The sequence below is a fragment of the Triturus cristatus genome, chromosome 4_1 (genome assembly GCF_964204655.1).
Source record: "Triturus cristatus chromosome 4_1, aTriCri1.1, whole genome shotgun sequence".
NCBI classification, from domain to species: domain Eukaryota; kingdom Metazoa; phylum Chordata; class Amphibia; order Caudata; family Salamandridae; genus Triturus; species Triturus cristatus.
Genome location: NC_140585.1, coordinates 169,765,109 through 169,787,182, shown reverse-complemented (window position 1 = coordinate 169,787,182; position 22,074 = coordinate 169,765,109). Strand labels below are relative to the sequence as shown.

At 45.2% G+C, this 22,074-nt stretch overlaps 1 protein-coding gene across 4 annotated transcripts in view; it reads right to left on the bottom strand.

The window, feature by feature from the left end:
• The window catches only part of ZFP91 (ZFP91 zinc finger protein, atypical E3 ubiquitin ligase), a 284,968-nt gene that overhangs the window by 158,367 nt on the left and 104,527 nt on the right, over positions 1-22,074 (bottom strand). For 2 of the 4 annotated variants that reach the window (XM_085651803.1, XM_085651805.1), the window contains 3 exons: positions 21,838-21,874; positions 11,705-11,791; positions 48-167 (listed from right to left, as the gene is read on the bottom strand). In XM_085651803.1, the coding sequence (XP_085507929.1) occupies positions 48-167; positions 11,705-11,791; positions 21,838-21,874 (244 nt within the window). The remainder of the gene's footprint in view (positions 1-47; positions 168-11,704; positions 11,792-21,837; positions 21,875-22,074) is intronic. The other 2 variants (XM_085651804.1, XM_085651806.1) reach the window with 1 other exon arrangement.

Here is a 22,074-nt window from a genome sequence, read left to right as displayed (position 1 = left end):
ATGAAATAAGGTGAATGAATAGACAAACTACTGATATAATTACTCACTTTCTGGGAAGATCCTCCACTTCTCTCAGTGCATTTTCTTCCTCCTTTACTTCTATCTCTACTTTGATTTCCTTTTCATCTTTCCCTTTCCCGATTTTCCGCCGTGGTTTCGGAAGATCCCTGCAGGCACACAAACATGCCTGAATCAACACTCTAGGTCAAATTAGTATAAGAACATAAATGTATTAAGTTCCATACTCCAGGTAATCATGAGGTAGTGAATGCTAACCCATATTCCTGAAACATCTTGCCCATATTTGCAGGTTCCTGAGGTAATGAGGACCTCTCAAAACTTGGGCTTGGTGTGAAAAAATTATCCAGCCAGGCTATTTTTTGTCTTCATAATCTGTTGTTTGTTGGCCTTCATTTTTAAACAGAACAAGCAAAACAACATCGTCCAACAGGGATGGATGAACTCACATGACATGGACAGCTGTAGAGGTCTGTGGTTTAGGATAGCCAGTTTCACCATTCAATCAAGACTGGACAGAACAGCAGGGATTTGAAATTTAAAGTTAATTTGCATAAAAAAATTGACCAGTTTTTAAAATTGCAGTCATAGGTGGAGAGTGCTCTGTAATTTTTGCACATACTATCTTAAACGTGAACTGTCCTTTGAGGAGAGGCCTCTTAATCGCAATGGATAAATGGGTTCATCATTTGTATCTGCTCTTGAATAGCAATCACAACATAATAGTCCGTTCGAGAGAAACAAATAGAAAAAAGAAAGTAACATAGCAGGAAAGGCAAGGAAGAGGATTAAAAAAAGCATGAAAAAGCAACGTGAATGGGAACTCAAGGAGTTGAGAAATATCAAATAAATATTGAATGGAGAACTACTCCAGCACAAGAAGTTTTTGTTTTAAAAGCCAAATAAAAATATGGGTTTTTATGATTTCTTTTTAAGGGATTTAAAGCATATCTCTGCAACAATTGCTCAGATTTTTGTGGCATTAAACAAGGGAGATAATTAGATTCCCAAGCATGAGACAGATGCCAGAAACGTCTTATAGGAACATGTCAAATACTGCAACAGGTACATATTACTTAATCTAGTTGAAGTGTAGTTCCTATATCCCCGATAGGCTCTGCACATTGGAATAATATACACTATAGTTTTGACATAGGACTGAGGTCAGTAGGTCTCTATCGAGTACATTAAACTTAATTACTTGTGTGTGCCAGCTAACTCAGAGGTCACTAGAAAACTTCTCGAATAAACAAGAAGGGATTCATTTCTGACAACCGCATAAACATGACAACTTTATTTCCCTGAGAATTGGAACAATCTCAGAATCTTGGAAACAATAGATAACAGTTTCACTCAGTCAATCGTGCATGCTTCATTTCTACAGAGTTACACAGAAATAGACTGGCGTTTCAATAAAAAGGGTTTATTGAACAGTCTTATTTCTCATGCAAGAGATGTGAACTGCTACAATCGTAAGACAGAATGCGAAGTATAATATGTACAGTGTTAACAGTAAGATAAAATAATACTGCAATAGCATGGTTTGTAGCTATGACAGATATTCATAAAAATAAATACATAAATAACAGGCTAAAATGTTAATACTCATCTGATGCTTCTAGCTAGTTCTACCCCAATGTACCTAACCTAAGTGTAGTACGAGGTAAGGAGTAGGTGCTGTTTGTCTATAGTCTAGTTTAGCTATAGTTGCCAAGATTTGCCAAAAGTCCCTCTAGGTTCTAGTCCACTCCATACCTTAGAAAGAGTGAGGTTGGAATCTCTTTCCGAGTCTCGTTCTCCAACACCCCGCAAGGGGAGTCAGGAACACTGGAGCTGGATTCTCTGCGAGGAGGATGACAGAGTCTGGTCAGTGTGTCAGGCGGGGACTTGACTTCCTTCTGAACTTGCCGTGGCGAGCCGCGTCGGGCAAGTAGGCAGCTGAACCGTGGTTTGCCATGGTAAGTGAAGGTATATTTATACCTTGAAGGTGTTTAGGAATGCCAGTATTGACGTAAAAGTCAGGCAGAAGAACGTCATGAATGAACCCCTAAGGAATAGATGTTCATGCATAATAAGTGAGTTCTTGGAGAAATCAATATCCAAGCAAGGGGAAGTCCTAAAGGCTTAAGAGTCTGGTTTTCCAAGAACTCGTTGTGACGTAGATGAACGGATGTAGGTGGCCATGCCTGTATTTGGTTTGCATGGATAATGCCTAAATAAAGGTAGGATTTCTATGCCTAAATATGGGCAATGCGAATTGTGGCTATACAAGGACATAAATCGGGGAACCTCTATACGGTATTTAAATCGACACACAACATAGTGACCTGCAATCTTCTTACCAAGACTTCCTACTCCACAGAGTTGGTATTTTTGTGCTGTAAGAATTACACTTCTTGCACAATACTAAAGCAATCTGGGGTCCTCCCATCCCCATGCACCCGCCTTGGTTTCCCCAATATTTTAAATCAATGCTAGACATACTGAAATATAACAGCTGTAAGAGTTGCCTCAGAAAAGATGGACGCAACTATGGGAACAAGCATTGCAGTGCAATGGGTCTCGCATTTACGCAAGACCTATTGCACTGCAAACGGTAGTCATCACGGACAACGGGCGGGGGCAAGAAGGTACGGACAAGGTGAGTGCGGGCGGGTGGAAGGGAGAGAAGGCACAGACAATGGGAGGGAGGCAGGAGCAGAGAAGGCAGTAGGAGAACCTCATTATAGAAAATAGTGCTCACAGTTTAAATGACACATACCGTGTAATACTCGAAGTAAAGGGGCCAGTCGCCATGGGAGGTGACAAATGAAGAGGAGGCGGTACTAAGAAGGTACTACCAAGTCTATTGATGAATCGGAAGATAGCATTTAGCACAGAATAACAAGCCAATGGCAAACATGGGCGGAGAGTGGGCGGGGCTTGTATTCACAACTAGTCTACAATAAGTCTCGCAGCGCATGCGCACTGGCTCAGGCTGGACCTAAAAAGCTCAATATTGTAAAAAAAAAAAAAAAAAAAGTCCATAAATGATAATTTATGGCCTGAATATGTGGTATGAAAAGTTCCATTAACTAATTACAATCAAGAGGATGGACCCAGAATTGCAAGATGCTCTTCTCAGAGAAACATAATTGGCATCAAATATAGTCTTATCTATAACCTCATCTTTAATCACTGCCCAGCGAGGCAGACTAGAAATAATCCCTCACTGTTCAGAAAAGATTGTGTTAATTTCTGTTGTTTGCAGTCCAAGGCCACCACCATTAGCCAGCTCTCTAAATTCAGGTTCACTTCCAGATGAATTAAAAAGTAGTGGAGGTAAACCAGTTTCACAACCTCCTCTTATTTTATTAGTATCTTTTTTATTTCTCGTTTTTGGTGGTGTGGCTGTATTTAGAATGGTGCCTGTGGACCTTATTATTGTAATTGCTGTGTGGTGATTCTTACCAATGCAGGAGGGCCAGACTACTGAATCAAAAGAAGCCTGGCAAAATGCTCAAACCAGATTTGCTCCCTTCGTCTGGTTGCGATCTACCTTTTTCTATAAATCTATAGTCTCATTTTCTCCTCGTCTACCTCTGATTGCTTTCTCTTTACCTCCCACCCTTTAGCTTTAAGACTCCCTGTGCCTTCTGCAATTAATGTAGGAAGAAGTGACAGAGGCACCAGGCGCAGCACTGGGCTTTCAAAATTGGCCTCCTCGGGCTACAGCCCACCATACAATTACAATGGTGGAATATAAGGCCCATCTTTCCCTGAATCGCACAAATGTTTTTGAAGAGGAGAGACTATATTCCCAGCATTGTGGAGCCAACAGTTAACGCAAACATAAGTGTCAAAACCGTTTGGACTTGGTAGAGCTGCACATGCTTGGTGGTATTTGGTCTCATTTAGAACCAACTAGTCTCCTTTACTTTCCACCTTTTGATCCAGGTCCACTCAAGCCATTTGCAGAGTCCCTCTTAGATATTTGCTGTCTCCAAAACTATTCAGCATATACATGAGACTACTGATTAACATCATTAGATCATTTGGTCTTGACTGTGCATCTTATGCTGACAACACTGAAGTTTTTTTTTTACTTGACTTCCCTACAGCTTATGGTTCAGGCTTGTCCTTTGGCCATCCAGACTTCGATGAGCATGAACAGATAAAATGGAGGTGATATGTTACCCTGGCAGCCTGGACACTGCTCAGTTATCATAGTTAAGAACCCTGGCTTCTGACAATGAACTTCTTTTGAAATGTCAGGCTAGCTCAATTGTTTCTGCACATTTTCTCACACTAGGGCCGCTGAGAAAAAACACATCCCGGTATTCCTCAGCATCCCAGTATTTCTCAGTCTAGTGATAGATGCTTCTTTTCTGGCCATACTTGATTAAGCTACCTCCTCAGTGACAGTTTCTTATTAGGGGCGCAGAGGCCAAGGATTGCCTGTTAGAAAATGGGTCAATAGTTGCGTAGCCTGCACAAATGATAGGTCCACATTTGTCATCCACTTGGAACCAAATACCCCATTGCAGCCCTTGACTCTCACAGGGTAGTGAAGCAGAGCAGTCGAAGGCCTACTCACAGGATGGGGCTGTTGGCTAGCAATCCCCATTCACAGAAACACAATAAAAACGCTCAATAAATGATTGTCTAGCCTATGCTTTTTCTTTTAAAGATGGAAACATATTTACTACAAACATTACTCAAGACTATGTAGCAACTTACAAATAGGCATAAGCGATGGAAATGCTTCTTGGTGACACTGCATAATCACTCATACCCCTCCCAAAGGGAGGTCTAGTTCAAAAATCACTAGTCAAAACCTTTTCTTGTATTCAAATTCCATGTTGGAATATCAATTTTAAGGAACACACTCAACTTTGCCAATAAACATGCATACTTTGAACCTGAATGATTGTTACTGCCATTTCTTCATTAAAAATTTACAAGGGTAAGGTTCTAAGCATGTCTGGGTGATTGGTGAATGCAACATTACTTTGGGTATGAATAACGAAAAACAAATATTACAATTATAATCTCAACAAGTGTAATTATATCACTTCACCCCTAGATGTTGCTTAGAGCAGTCACTGTACCGAACATTCGACATAAAATATTGAACTTCGAACATAGTATTAGTTGGAAAACGAGGCATTAGTTATGTGATCTGCACAAGTAATGGGTCTACATTTGTCCTTCACTGGGAACCAAACAGTCCATTGTCGCGCTTGACTCAGAGGGTAGCGTTGCAGAGCAGTCCAAGGATTACTCAAGGGATGTGGGTGTGGGCTAGTAATCACCATTGACAAATACAAAAAAATAATACTTAATAAATGATTGACCAGTCTCTGCTTTTATTTATAAAAAGGGAAAGTACAATTGTTACACACTTCTCAGTACTACGCAACAATTTACATATATACATAAGCTGATGGAAATACTTCTTGATGAACAAGTTACTTACCTTGGGTAACGATGTAACTGTAAGAAACATATGTAGTTCAATATTCCTTACTTCTAGAATTACCACCAGGCCTCAGACTGGATCCGGAGAATTTTTTCATAGCAGTACCCCTGCACTTCGGTAGGTAGCGTTGGTCGACTCCGCGCCCGTCGTTGGCATTGTGGTCGCAGGGTTGACATTTAGGTGTCTACATAGACGCCTCCCTGCGTGCTAACGTCAGTTCTGAAACAACTTTCCACGCCAGAAGCGCAGAGCTATGCAATACACTGATCACTAGTGGGCATAAGTAGGGCCCTAGACAGGAGTCCATATCCCTAGAAGTCAGATCGCAGAACGGGGAGGATGGGTGGGACGGTAATGAATATATAACTATATACGTCTTACAGTTACATTGTTACCGAAGGTAAGTAACTTGTTCATCTGAAAGACTGGACGGTAAGGAATCTATAGCTACATACGTCTCTTACAGATACATCGTTACCAAAGCTAAGTAACTTGTTCATCTGAAAGAGTATTTAGTTTTAGATTCCTTACCTATAGAATAGATACCGCAGCAATGCCAACCCCGGTGGTGGGTCTGTGAACTAAGTTCACACCAGAAAATCCTGGAGAACAGAATGGCCGAAAAAGCAGTCTCTCCAGACTTGGCTTCCCAGGCAGTAATGTTTTGTGAACGTGTGCAGAGATGCCCAAGTGGCTGCCTGGCATATGTCAAGCAGCCACGTGGGCTTCCCTGCACACGTCTCAAAGCAGTAGTGGCTGCCGTCGACCTGGAAGAGTGGGTGCGTAGTCCTACTGGAGGTTCCTTTTTTGCCAAAGAATAGCAGATTCTGATGCATAGGACAACCCATCGAATGATGTACATTTGTGCACGGCCCGACCTTTCATGGTGCCCACATAAGCCATGAAAAGTTGATCGTCCACCCAGAAATCTTTAGTGCGATCAAGGTAGAAGGACAGCGCATGTTTTGGGTCCAGACAGTGGAGTCTCTCCTCTTTGGAAGGGTGTGGAGGCGGGAAGGAGGGCAATGTGATGGTCAGCAACTTTGGGCAGAAAAGAGGGCCTAGTGCGAAGGACAACTCTGTCCGGATGAACAGCAAGAAAAGGAGGCTTGGAGGAAAGAGCCTGAAGCTCACTCACCCTGCGAGCAGAGGTGATGGCGAGCAGGAAAGCAGTATTTAAAGTAAGACGACGAAGAGGACAATTATGTAGTGGCTCAAAGGGAGCACACATAAGATAAGTAAGGACAAGATACAAGCGGTCCCAGAAGCAGGCTCTGAAGATGGAGCTAGAGAGCAATGACGCTACGGGTCCCGCGTAGCACCGGAATACTGACTGGAAGAGGGCGAAGAGCGACAATGCTTCTTCTTGTGCTTCGGCTTACCCATTGAGTGCGAAGACTTCGATGTCGAGTGGTGGTGGCTCCGCGACCGGTCCAGCGACGTTCCTCTTGACTGGCCCGCGACCTTCCTCTTGACCGGCGCGGATCAGACTGTTGGGCCTCCAAGAGCTTTTGGCACTGCCCCTGCAAAGACTTCAGATTCCTGGCCCGGCAGTCCGAGCAGGACTTCGGGTCGTGGTTGCGCGTCAGGCACCAGAGGCACACTAGGTGCGGATCTGTGACGGACATCAACTTTTGATAGGAGTAACAAGGCTTAAAGCCGGTTCGACAATGGGACATCCCTCGTGCTACCAGGAGTCGAAAAAGGGTTAGTTAAAAAGTGACTAAGGGGCACACTCTCTTTGGATCTTCGCTGGCTGGCGCGGAAAAAGAAAGAACTGACGTCAGGGCGCAGGGGCGGCGCCTAAGTAGATATTGCGACGTCATCCCGGAGACCATGACACTGACGCGGAGTCAACCGACGCCACCTACCGACCCGCAGGGATACTGCTACGAAGAAATTCTCCGGATCCAGTCCGACGCCTGGGGGTAATTCTAAAAGTAAGGAATCTATAACTACAGTCTCTTTCAGATAAACATTCCCAACCCTCCCGCAGGAGGAGGGGTATAGTACCATCACTCTCATGTATGAACATTAACTTGCCCCCAAATGCCAAGGGTTGACCATAACTTGGAGTGGGGACCCTTACCACTGGCAAAATGCAAGAGGCTGCCCACCACATTATTTCAACAAGCATTTCATAATGGGAACACCTGCCATGGTGACATAACCCTGACCAAGAGCACCTAATACTGACAATAAAGTATACACACTTAAATCATAGTGGCTGACAATCTGGTTGTACAATTAACGCAATAGCAAGAATACAAGTCTAAGCCTGACGTGGAGTGATGAGAACCTATCATAACTACCAGCATGATTTACGTATGTCAATTACAGCCCCTAAAGGGCAACACAGGGATTCATGACCAGGCTGTGCTATTATAATCCCTCCACCCCTAAAGGGTGCTAGTCACATTGAGATATCACCTTAGCAACAGGTTGCACATGGGCTGCAATGAGACATTCCATTGTAAAGCCTAGGGCATATGCATCATTTTATAACCATACACCTGTGCATTTACCAACTTCCACCTCCTGGAGAGTGTTTCACCACATGAACACTCAATAGGCTAGCTTTAGCCACAATCCATGCAACCATAATCCTTGTCCTTAGATGAAAGGTTCTTCCACACTTAAGAACAAAAGTTCCAGCATTTGTCAGGCTTGAAAACATGGCAGAAACCATGAGGGGTTATCTTCTCAAAGTCACCAGAGATTTAGGCTGGGGACTTTCAAATTATTGTGAGGGGAGTTTGCGCTGCTCCAGCAGCTCCCTCCACCCCACTATTGCTTCACTTTGGCGGTGACCCCATCTTCCAGGGGTCACTACATGCCACAAATGTGTTTCCTTAAGGCATTGGCCAGGCCCACCAGGGCATTCTGGGGCGCTCCATCCAAAGCTCCCCGGCTTGGTCTTCTCCTGTGGGGAGCCACTGGGACCTGACCCACCCAGGGTGCACATCAGAGACCGGCGGAGGAGCCCCACGCACTTCGCCGGTCGGGTAGAGGTCAAAGGTCGCCAATCTTCTTTGGGGGTGGGGGGACGCACATCTCGACCACCATTGTGCCGATTTCATCGATCTTAGCCTCTGTTCTCCTTTAATGGCCAGCACTAGCCACTAGGAGCAGTCTCCTGCCCTCCCCGAGGATGTACTCAGAAAGGTAGCAGGTTTACTGGCTCACTGTGCCAGTCTTTCACCAGGCTTCCTCTTCTGGGCTTCTCTCCTTACGCAGAAAAACAGTTTTCCCTCACTGGTCCTGGAATACCTCAGAGGCACAGTCCAGAGTCCTGGGGGGAGTCAGGGGGTTCCTCCTTCCAACTGCCCGTGGCGTCAGCCTCCAGTACCAGTGTTCCTGAGCAAGCACACATCCCAGAGAGAGCTCCTCTTCCTGTGCAAAACCTTTTAGGGAGAGCGGTGGGTGCTGGCAGGAATGCACCTCTGCCCTATCCTGCAGCGCCACATGACCTCTCTGCCCCGGATACCTTCTTCTTGCACAGGCCTCTGGGACACTTCAAGAGGGCATCGTCCAGGGATCCGCTGCCACACGGTCTCTGAAAAGCCCCTCTTGCGGACATAACGGCCCGGATCTGGTGCCTGCCACCGGATGATAGCTGCTGACTGATGTCCTGCAGCTTCGCCCCATCTCACCCTACTGGAGAGAAGACCTCCACCCTGGAGAATGCTTGCAGTGTAGGGCTAGGCTTCTGATGCTACAGCATGGGGAGGAAGGTAATTAATTCAGCCTGGCAGGGTCACACAAGGCCCAGGCTCTCGTTCTGAGCTGAGTCAGAGGAATATGGCATTTATGGATGACCCATAAGCAGTACAGATATACCTTTGGACATAGCAGAATGGTTCTTTTCACACAAATTACTGTGTATTTCGTTGGTGTTTGGAGTGTGTAGGCTCCAGGGAACTGAAACTACCCCGTGTGGACAACTTTTCCAAAAGAGTATAATGGAGTGTTCCTACAGTGAAACATTGAAGCACACTGCGCATGACGGGAGTATCTCCCGCGCAGCCCTTTCACGGGTGTGCACACGTGTTCACATGTAACCAGTTTGGTGCCCCTTACCCTGGCTGCATTGCAGTGGACCTATCTCACAAGGCAGACAATGGTGGAAAACACCTGCAGTCCATTTTACCAATAGTTTACCAGGGTGATTCCCAGCTTATGAGGCTCTCCCACTGTAAAACATCCATAAACCAGCGATCAAAGAGCAAATAATATTGGCAGCTTAGGTGGTCAGAACCACCACAGTCTCTAAATGGCACCACCATTAGGATTACAGCAATGTGTATTTACCATCTTTCACAACTAGGGGGTGTCTACAAACATGAAATGCTATATGAACCATTTCAGACCACAAGATTTGAAGCCATAGCCTTTGCCCCTAGATGGTGCAGAACTCCCAACTATAGAGCAAAAACTTCAGCCTGGGGAGTGCTTGATAATCCTTAAAACCCTTGAGGGGTTACACTTTTAGAGTGCCACCCAACTTCGGGTGGGGACTCTGGCACATCTTTTGACAGGGAGGCTGTGCTGCTCCTGAAGCTCCCCCCACCCTTTATTTTTCAGGTGGTGGTGGCCCCATTGTCCGCGGGCCACGACAGAGCCAAAGTGAGCGTTTTCTGTTAAAAAATGCGGCCAGGCCCGGCTGTGCATTTTAGGGGTGCGCGGTCACAGTATCTTTGTGAAGCGGGTCTCCGGCTGTGCCGGTGAGAGCCACTCTGACTTTCCCTCTGCTTTACTCCTCATTGGGGCCACAAGGCATCACGCTGCCGGCCCTTTTCTTGGTGTTGGGGTGCTTGGGCTCACCCGAGCAAACCGCTGGATCCCACGTTGGGGACAGCCCTGGGAGTCCACCCCGGTCTGCCTGAGCCGGCTCACGACACGGACTGCACTCACGTATGTAGTCGTAGGACCAGGCAGGTCACTCTGGTCTGCTTGCTACTGCGGGCAGACGCACAGTGTGGATGGCATTCCTGCTTGCCTCCGTCCGACACAGGGATGGATGGTCACGCGGTGCAGCGTGGCCACCCTCCCTCCTCTTCTCTGCCAGCATAAGGGCCCAAGGATCTCTGGTGAATGCAATGGTGCTCCCTTGTTACCAGGGATGGGGTACTGGGCCCCTTCCTCACCTCACGAGGGGGCAATATGGCGATCCCTCTTTATATATGCTTCACGGAGCCAAGGAATGGGGTCCTGGGCCCCCCCTACTGCCTTTGCAGGGAGCAAAACTGCGCTCCCTTGCCCTTTTACTTCTCGACCCCAGGGAGGGGGTCCTGGGCACCTTTTCCTCATTGGTGGAAAGCACGGCAGAGCCCCACACGCTCCAAGGCTGCTCAAGGTCAAAGGTCGCTAGAACTCTAAACAGGCACAACTTGACCCCGAAGGGCAATTTGGAGGATTTGTGACTCGTTTTGCTTCTGGTAGGGAGTCCTAGCTACCTAGTGCACCTTCTTCAGGGCTCTTGGCCTTTTAAGGTGACAAACTGTGCAGGGAAGCTGGTGTCACAGATTTTCATCTGGGACCCTACTCCTTGCTGAGAGGCCCAGTCCTTCCCTCAGGGGATGTAAGGGGACCAGCCTTCCAGCTGCCTCCTAGGGCGTGGATATTCAATATATGAGTATGTTTCTTTCTCTGAGCATAATAGAACTAAGATGCCTTTGGTTTAACATGCTTTATTCATTTACTAACATTCAAATCTAAAGAGGGCAATAAAGTACCACTCAATTATCCAGATGCTTCATTTCACCCACAACAAAAGTCTACAGTTCCAATATCCACAAAAATTTAGGGCTACCATGGATGATCAGAAAACTGCAAATTAAAGCAACTTTGTCTCAAAGACCATTGTATTCAGAAAGTGGCAATTACCGAACTAATATGATATATTCCATTGTTTTAGGCAATACCCCCAATGGGGAATCACAAACTTATTAAGAAATACAAAATTTGTGAAATAAAGTGCCTGTATTGTGCTTGACTGTAGCAAGATATTTATATTTTGCAAGGCCCTTATATTTAAAACGCCATCCTAAGTCTTTTAGAGCCTGGCATGGATTTGAAATAGATATTTCATATTTCAGCTCATACACAATGGTCAGAATTACAATAATGCTAAAACAGGCAAAGGCATGTTCCAGAACTCTCAATATCTAACAGGTACATATTCACAAACCCTAAATCCATACAAGAGGAGGGGATTGGCAATACCTTTGAAGATGTGGTTTGTAAGTTTCATCCCTGGGATCATCTTTGAAAGGGGTTTCTTCTTCACTGATTAGTAACTCATCTTCATCACTAGTGAAACAGATTAGAGAAAAACAAAAGAAAACTGAGAAACAGGCATGAGATCCCATTCCTACAGTCGGAGGAGATGCTAAAGCCAGTAAAAGGCAAGTCTCGTCAGGAAGGTATACCATGCTACGGTCTCTGGAGAATGTGCTATACTGAATAAACAGTTCACCAGTATGTTCAACACAAACCTGCTTAAGCTGCATAGAGGTAGAATTAATCTAGCCTAGTAAAATATATTCCACCATATGGCTTTTGGTCTTCCTACAGTTAGCTACCTAAACCCAATTTTTATCATTCTGGTCAGAGGAAACTTTACCAGATTTACACGCTGTGCATTATACAGTAGCATTCCACTCCTGGATGTGACCCTGTTGCGTGAGTAGTATCAAACAAATGTTTGAAAATAATCTGCCCACACCAAAACTCCTTGGCTTACATGAATATTCATACTGTAAAACTCAGTAACTGCGAACAGAACACCATAAAATTGTTTTGTGCGCATAAACAAATGACATTCCCAACCAAAGACAGGAAATTAGCTTTTATCCCGCTAAAGAGTGTTTTGTTTGACAAATAATATTCTGTTAACTAAAGACTAAAACAACTGTGTGGTTTAAACAATTCATCTTGCAATATCTCCCTCTGTACAAGGCTTTCCAAAGTCCTTAGCTCTTGTTTTCCGTTTACTCTGTGCCTTTTTTGATTGGTTTAGTCTTATCAGTGTAATACATGATAGCTTGTCTATCATCATAAATTTGTAAAGTTTTTTCAACAAACGTGGGGGTTGGAGTGGGTGGAAAAACAGATTCATTTAATTGACATTAAAAGGCAAAATAACCTTAGCCTAGCAATTTAGGAAGACATGTGCAACATCACCTTATCAAGGTGTGTTTAGAGATGGTTATATTTTGATTTAGGCTTGAACCTCCCTCAATCACCTTAGCAAGGTGATGGCCACTTTAAGTCACAAATAATGCTCACTTCATAAAACAGTGTACACTGGCTTAAAACGAATTAAAATCCAACCTACTAAAGGCATATTTAGATTGCAGGTTGGTTGGTGGAAATGAGGATAGCAAATCATTATTTCCATTTTTGGCCTAACGGGTTTGTGTTCCAGTCTGCGACTATCTCTAAACATCTCTGCAAGTATTGTAAATAGACAAATTAAAGGATTTCAGGAAAATTCAACAACTTATGGTTACAACATGCTTTAATTAACCCCTTCTGTGCGGTCATTAAAACTATCCGTGTTAGCAACTTCTTGTATTTTGAGAATAGGGGCATAGGCTATTAGGACAGCAGAGAATGCAAAAATCCCTGGTCAATGGGCAGACAGTAGATGCACGCACTTGTATGTAATGCTTAGGCATCTACTGTTTTTTTCCCAACAAATCTATAGATGGTGGCCCGAGATCAAAAACATTAGGTATGATTTATTTATTTCACACTTGCGAGTGCTGCTCTCTGCCAATAGAGTCCACATGAACATGCGTTCCACATGGGACATGGAAATTAACCCGATTCTGTACAGCCCAGTGCCAAATGGTCAACGATTTTTGACAGTAGCACAGACTTGGCTCTTCCCTAGTTGTTTAGGGAAACTATTGATATTTTTGTCAGTGAATAACTGAAGCACCTTCCCTCTCACTTGCAGCTGAATACAGTAGAGCATGCTGTAAATGCTGTCCAGACGCAAGACATATTGCCGGGTCTCTACTGGAGCCCACTCCCTGCCTCCGCCCCCTAGCCCCCACAAATAAACTGATTCACCAAGAGTGGTTCCATTCTGATAGCAAGGCGTGTTTCACTGCGTTCTCAGGGCTCCAGGCCAAGTCTGTTCATGTGTGCTCCCCACCCCTTGTGGGATGCATCTGTTGTGACTGTGAGCATAGGAGTTGGTTGTCTAAAAGGTCCCCCTATTGTGATTTTCATTCTGTTCCACCATTGTAGTTTTTTGTGAACTCTACCTTTTACAACCACTAGATCCTCCCAACTCTCCGTTGCCTGAGCAGTGTCTCTGCCGCCATTCCTGGACCGGTCCCATGTGGAGCTTACCATTTGGTAGAAGCGATTTGCAAGATGCCATCATACACATGAGCTTCCCCATTGTCCTTACTGTAGGAGCTTGCACTTTCTGGTACCAGTGAACTTCTTGTGCCATCACCTGCACCCTTTTCTCCATGGGGAAGGCTATCTCCAGTCTCAAGTCTAGTCTGGCTACTAGAAAGCTCTCTTCCCTTTCTGGTACAGTGAACAACTTTTCCAGGTTGATGGAGAAACAGATTTTGTGCAGCATTTGCATGATCTTGTTTGCGTTGTTTCTGCATTACAGGTATGATTTTGGATTTACAAGCGTTGCCAGCCGGCCAAATATTTTTTGAACACCCTGGGTGCCGATTTTATCCACAGGACAGCAGTGTAAATTGATAGTGAAACTTGTTTATGATGAATCTTAGAAACTTCGTGCCCTTTGCTCACTGGCACGTGCATGTTTTTGAGGTCTACTGTCGTCATGTAGTCCAATTTCTGATGAATGGGATGACCATTTGCAATGTTATGTCAAACGTTAGTGTTTTGATGCATTTGTTTAGGCCTCTCACATCTAGGATCCATCTGGTCTTTGCTCCAAAAATTAGGCCATCTACAAGCCTTGTTCCTTTTCGGACTGTGGTCTAAAGCTCTTTGCCACAGTAGGTCTGCGGCTTCCTTTCCAAAATGGAAAGTGTCCATCTTGTTTGGGGTCTCACCCTTGGTTGGATGTTGAATAGTGATTTTAAAAATTCTATGCAGTATCCGTATCAGACTATGTTGAGCATCAATTTGTCAGAGGTAATATTGTACTACTCCCTGAGAAAGCCTCTGATTTTGCCCACTACCAGTGTCGAGTGCAGGGGATCTCTTGAGGAGTAATTTGCTGGTGTCAGCAGCGCCACTAAACACCAAAAAACAATAAGGGCAATACAATGAATGACACCGACAACAGGACAGACCTGAGGCCTACCACTGGGAAGAGGCGCAGGTGGTAGTCTGCGGGTGGAGGAGGGCCTCAACTTTCATCAGCAGCGGCGGCAGGGTCAGGACGCACGAGCGGTGCTGTGCGGAGGGGGAGCGACCTACCTAACAAGGTCAGATCATAATTTCCTTTTAAGACAACTGGAACATCTGGTTCAGTACTGCTTTGCTACAGAACTGCATGTCTTCCAAAACAATCCAAGTATACTGGGATAGTTTTTTTTATTAGGTAAGACTGTTGCTTAAGTTAGGACTTTGGCACAACTTTACAAGGGGTGGTTACCCACCTACGGCTGAACATGGTTCAATGCAGGTGAGAGGCTGGCCTGGTATATGCTGTTCACTAATATAAGTGGGCACCTTGCACCAGTCCAGACAACCCTTATTGTGATTTAAGAGGTCTCAGACAACCTTAGCAAGCTATCCATGTGGTAGCTGTGGAGAGCAGCCTTCAGGCTTAGTCTTGGAGTGTAAAGCAGCTTGTTTGACTAGAATGCAATCTTATAGTACAGATTAAATGAAAGAGAACCACACAAGGTAATTATAAAAATATTTATTATATAATACTCTCTAGTACATTCCAGTATCTCCTACAAGTAGATATACACAGAGCACACAAAAGTATAGATACAAAATCACAGTAAATATCACTAATATACATTGGGCCCCAGGGGGGACCAAACCATATACTATAATAGTAGTATAAGAACCACGACTCGAATCAGGACAATGTCGAGAGGACCTAGGATTGCTGGGACCCAAAGGAACCACCCAAGGTAAGTAGATAGGGACCCCACAGAGTGTGTGCAGTGAGAGTACTCGACCGCGTGCTCCATACAAGTCAATGGGGAAGTCGAGGGTTGGATTTTTAAAGATTAAGGACCCTTCCCAGTGGACTACTAAGAAACCCCATAGAAGAGAAAAGGTTGGAGAGCCACCTCACCAGTGGATACCGAAGTACCCAAGTTACCTGACCCAGGGAAGCCAGGTGCATAGGTGTGAAGTGTTGTCGAAAACCGCTGTCGAACCCAATGGAGGACTTCGAAGAAGAGCAGCTGCTGGAAGAGGAGAAAGTGTTTGTTGGAATCCAAAACGTGGATTCTTGTCGAAGAGTACCTGAAAGCAGAGGGGACAGAGTCCGGGTCACTTGAGAGTGACCAGGGGCTCGGTTGACGAATGCCCACCAATATCAGGTGCTTTAGAATAGTTAACAGGGACCTGGACTCTGCAGCTGTGGGGACCAGGCGACGTCAAGGATGACCAGGAGCAGGATGCGAGCTGTACCACAAAGGATGTTGAGTGCTGAGGGGTCAGTGTCCGGTGGGAGCACCAACAAACCTTGGCAAAAGCAACCCACTCAAGAAGTCAAGGAAGTGTACGGTTCGGACCAGGAAGGTCCAGGAGACTCACCACACACAGGGGAGTCAGGGCAAGTCCAGAGCAATCAGGTTAGCCCAAGGAAATTAAAGGACGACTCAACTGGACCCACAGGCCTGAGGCACAGGAGTCGCGGGAGGACTTCAGGCAGTTTTACAAAACAGTCCACGGAGCACTCAGTGCGAGGTGATTGAAGATCTTTGTAGGAAACGTTGCCAGAGGTTGGGGCTACTTGGAGCCCAATGTACTTGTAGCAGGATTGCCAGCAAAAGAACGTGATGCACAGGGGTTCGGGTATTGCAGCCCCCACGAGGGATTCGGACCTCAAACTTGGTGAAACGGCAACTCGGACCTCAAGGGACGTAGAAAGCTACCTCCTGTGTTGCTGAGCCTTTCATAGTCCGTAGGAGCTGGGATCAGCAGACCGGTCAGCAGTGTTGCACTGCCTGCGAATGCAGGGGAGTGACTCCTTCACTCCAATGGAGATTATCCTCAGGTATCTTGGATGCTCCACAGGTCCTACACAGATCCTGTACGGTGCACAGGCACAGATGATGCAGCAGACTGCGAGGGAGACAAAGTCAGGCCCAAACGAAGTACAGAGTGCCCAGACGGTCGAAGTGCAGTGGTTTCTGTTCTGAATCTTGTCCAAAACGCATCTAAGGTCTTACAGCCAGGTAAGCCCTTGAGTACCCACGGGAGAGGGTTTGACATATTCATGGTACCCTCCCTGAAGAGATTCTGGACAGGGGGGAGGTTATTCCCATATTCTTTGTCCAGTGGGACAGGCCCTCCATGGCTTGAAACCTGTCTTCCTTGAAGACTTCTCGCACACAAAGTCGGAAAACTTAGAGACTTCGACAAAAGTTGCAAAAAAGTTGCCCAAAAAGTGGCAGAGGGGTAGCTCTTCCCGGATTGGCGCTTAACTGGCGCGAATAGAAAGAACTGATGTCCGCGCACGTAGGTGGCGCCTATATAGGCACCGGAACGTCTTAACAGGCACTAACGATGTCACACGGAGACGAATGGAGACGCCCTTCATCGTGTGCAGGGATATTGCTCAGCAAAAGTTTCCAGATCCAGTCTGATGCCTGGGATATTCAAAGGTAAGGAATTTGCAGCTAGAAGTCTATCAGATCAGCATTTTACACTCTTCACAACTGAAAATACACACACACAGAAAGAGGTTTGCATATCTTGTGTATTCCATGATTTCTTGCCATGTGTAGTAGTTATAAACAAAGAACCAGGATCCCCAGGCTAAATTGAATAGAAATGATGTTTGTTAGGTCACCTTGCCACTATACACAACACCCAGCCTTAACCATAAATAGTGTCATTTACATCCACCTGTACCAAGGAAGCACTTAGCTAGAATTAATACTGAACTCCTCTTTGCTAATATATGCTAAAATGTTTAAGGTACATAAAGTGAAGCTTCAATTTTATGTTTCACTTCTATTGTCATATTTAAGAGTCAATTGAGTAATCCTTTCGCTTTCTACATGTGTTTTACAGGTGCACTTGTGCCAAACGATTTGTTTTTTGTTTTTGAAGAAAAGGTACTTCAGGTCTGAAAAACATCTCTGTGCACTCAGCCACTAGGTTGTTCGCCTACACTTCAAGATGGATGGTTTCTATCTTTGGAGGGGCAGTCTGATTCTAGACAGCTGAATGGTCAGATAAGGTCTAAATGATGCCTGCTTTGCAATTTACATTGTTGCAAGGAATCTGCAAGTTCTAAAGATTGTGGCCAAATCAGATGGGGCAGTTTTTAGGTCTCGGCTGCGAAGGCTGCGCTTGCGCAGTCTCGCTCCGAGATTTAATGTTTTCAGAAGAGGGGCTGGAACCAGTCCCTCTTCTCCCCTCTTCTCCATTGGCTGGCCTCTTAAATGATCCCAATGTGATCCTCCCTCACATTGGGACGGGGGGGGGGTGGGGGGGGGTGGGGGGAAGGGGAAGGTTGTAGCCCTCAAATGAACTAGGTGTTTCCTTTGGGAGGAGAATCCCTATGATGAAGCATGTCACCTTTGGTGAGTGAGGGATTACGTCCTAGAAAGGGATCTGCCCTCGTACATTCTTTTCATAAGGAGTATTTTTGATTTATGTAAACTATTGGTATATGTTCAGACCCTAGGATTTCTTTGCATTTGTAAAGCTAGCTCTTCCCCATTATTCCATCTTGAAGGCTTGTTTGATCCGGGGAAACAGGTGGAGGATAACTATGCCACCTTCTGCTCATACATTAATGACCATCTTGATCAGATAGCCCCTCAAAAAATGATTAAAAGAGATGGTTAATCCTCAGCGCCCTGGTATAACACTGCCTTGAAAAATTAAAAACTTGGATGTAGACAGGCGGAGCGGAAATGGAGGAAGGGGTACTCTGACACAGACAAAGCTAACTGGAAAGAGAAAATTTCTAGTTATAAGAAAAGTATTGTCTCTACCAAAGCGGAGTACTTCGCAGATGTAATTTTGAAGGCCCCTAATAGCTCTAAAAGCGTTTTCATAATACTGAACGATATTGCCAACCTGGCTTGCACTAAAAATAAGGTTCTCCCATGCAGGAACTCTGTGACAGTCTGGCTGCCTTTGATAATAAGATTAATAAAATTATTGAAAGGCTAGAGGAGAACAGTATGGCTGATAAGACTACTGGCCCCCCACAGGATGGACAGGAGGACCCGAGAGTGATGAGGAAGGCCTCGGCTCAGATGCCTCTTCTAGATCATTTTGATATTCCTTCAATTGAGGTGTTTGAGCAAATCGCTGTTGGGGTTTCTTCTGGCTCATCTTTAGACCCTTTTCCACATGGGGTTTGGAAAGCGTTTGGATCTGAACTGTTTCCCCCACTTAGACAGCTGTGTAATCAATCCCTGCATAGTGTGATGGTTCCCTCATGCTGGAAGCAAGCGGTTGTCTCCCCCCTTTTGAAGAAGCCCTCGCTTGACCCGGCCGGTCTTAAAAACTACAGGCCTATTTCACTTCTTCCATATCCAGTGAAAATCATCGTGTGCCTTGTGAGCAGGGCACTCTCCCAGTTCCTGGAGGCAAATGATCTACTGGATGATGATCAGTTTGGATTCCGTCCGGGACATGGGACAGAGACTGCCCTGTTGACTGTGCTGGATGATCTTCGTTTGCGTGCAGACAAAGGTCAACATGCCATCTTGATCCTATTAGACCTGTCATAAGGTCCTTCTGGAACAGTTGGAAGGAGTGGGGATAGTTGGTCAGGCACACAAATGGCTTCATTCATATCTATCTGATAGATCTCAAGCCGTGGCTCTCCCCCCTTTTCAGTCCACGTTTACCAAGATCCACCATGGTGTGCCGCAGGGCTCTGCAATAAGCCCCATTATTTTCAACATCTATATGCGTCCCCTGGTGGATATTATTAAATCTTACGGCATAGGCCTGGTAAACTATGCACATGACACCCAGTTGATCTTATCACTGGAGGGAGAACAGTCATCCTCATTGGAGAACTTCCATGTCTGTATGCAGAAAGTGGCTCATTGGTTAAGAAACAACTCTCTGCAATTTAACGTAGATAAAACTGAAATCCTCTACACTGAGGGTGGGAGAGTGCCCCATTCCCTTCCGGCCGACTTCTGGCTCATTCCTGCTGATCCCCTATTGTTACCATCTAAGTCGGTTCACAATCTGGGTGTTTCATTCAACGACAAGCTGACCTTGGAAACACACGTTAATAAAATCGTGGGGAGCTGTTTTTCTCTCCGAGTTCTGAGGAAGATTCTTCCTCAGCTCCCTGCTCAAACACGCCCCTTGGTAGTTAGGAGCGTGATTTTGAGCAGGTTGGATTACTGTAATTCTCTATTGTTAGAATCTCCCAAGTTTCTAACTGGGAGACTACAGAGAATTCAGAATATGGCAGCCCAGCTGACTTCGACACACCCCCATCAATCTTCCTCTTCTCAGGCCCTTGCATTGCTGCACTAGCTTCCCATAGTGCAGAGGATTCATTTTAAATCCCTCTGCGTTGTATTTAAGGCACTGCATGGATTGGGTCTCATACCATTGCAGAGTACATTCTGCTGGTATGCCCCCCTACCGCTGCCTTCGGTCCTCTTCAGCTATCTGGGTGAAAGCACCCCTGACTAGAAGAGCTAAGCTGGGGGAACAAGCTTTCAGTGTTGCTGCTGCAAGACTTTGGAATAAGCTACCCCTGGAGTTGCGACAGATGAAAGATCTTCTGCCTTTTCGTAAACAAATATAAACCTGGCTCTTTCCCAGAGTTTAACCCCTTCGCTGCTGCGGACATTCCGCTGCAGCGCTGGGGGGGGGGCAGGGGGGCAGCGCGGTGGGCCTGTGCTCATGACGGAGCCGCTCCGTCATGAGCCACAGTTGAGCTGTGCTCATGACGGAACGGTTCCGTCATGACTCCGCCCATTTGCGTTGTCCCCCCGCACAGGCGGGGAAACAGCGCCGCGCAGGCGGAGCGGCCGCCAACGGGAGTGTCATGACGGAACCGTTCCGTCATGAGCACACGCCAACCGTGGCTCATGACGGAACGGTTCCGTCATGAGCAGGGAAGGGGTTAACATCTATCTGCTCATGTCATAGTTGTCTATTACTGTCTTTCCCTCTTTAGCGCCAGGATGCTCGATGGGTTGCAGTGCGCTCTATAAATATCTTTTAAATTACATTACAAATCAAACATTCACCCCCAGTCAAGAGATCTGGGTTAAATCCATCGTTGTTATAATTGTGACATTCCAGGTTCTATTGCAGAGAAAATCTGGTAACTTTAGCAACAGAGTATTATGGCCCACATGAATGCATCTGTTCTTGAACATAAAAATTTCATTGCTTATTTATGCTTTACTATGTCAACTGTTAGGCATTTTGCTTGGCTTCTGCTTTTCTTTGATCCTTTGAGGCTTCTTCTCATGCCTTTTTTCTTGCATGATCGTCCTGATCGGTTAGATTGTTTGACCAGGCCGACTCTGCCCCAGGTCTTTAGTGCCCTTTCTCAATTTTCATTCTAGATTTACAGCTTCTTGAGCTCTTAGGATAAAGAGGCAGTTGACATGAAGCTGTAGTCCTACATCTGTGGAGTGATGCTACAGTGATGTTACAATTTTTATTTTTGTTTCTTATTGGTGCAAGGAGATTGAAAGTGCTTCTGCCTATAATACTCATTGCCTTCTCTTTTAATAAAAACCCAGATTTTGTCAGCACTAAAACGGTTAGTTCCATCAAGCTCTTATGCGACCAGTTAGTCTGATGACAGCCAAATTATCAGAGCAAAGTTGCGAAACTACAATTCTTGGATAGTCAAATTTTATCCACAGATTCAGGATTGGACATGGGATTGACAATAAGCGAGAACGCATGTTTGTGTCAAACTAAAGACATTTTATGAACATTGTTCATATGGTGTTTCACATCCATCAATTGTTCTTTTAACAATTGTTCTTTTTACAAGAGCACCAACACGAAATCATGGCAGCCATTAGGGTCTAATAACAGCCATTTAAAGACACTGTAGCTAAAAGGCAAAAGTAATACGGTGCAGTTGACAATGGGCTGCACTTCATACTGTCTAAAGCAAATTTTAATCTCTGAACAGTTCAGCAGTTTAACATCAACCCACATACATGTATTTTGTAAATAAACCAGCATCTTACCTGATTCCGATGACAGGCAAATCAGAGTCTTTTACGTCTAAAAAACAAATTACTATCATTAATGGTTGTTCGCCTGGAAATGGCCTACTATCGAAATAAATGCAACACAATATAAAAGTACGCACACTGTTGGTTGCACCTACGAGATAAGTTAGAATGTGTTATCATATATATATATATATATGTGTGTGTGTAGAGCGAACAATCCCCAAAGTTTATTTGCGCAAAAAAAAAAAA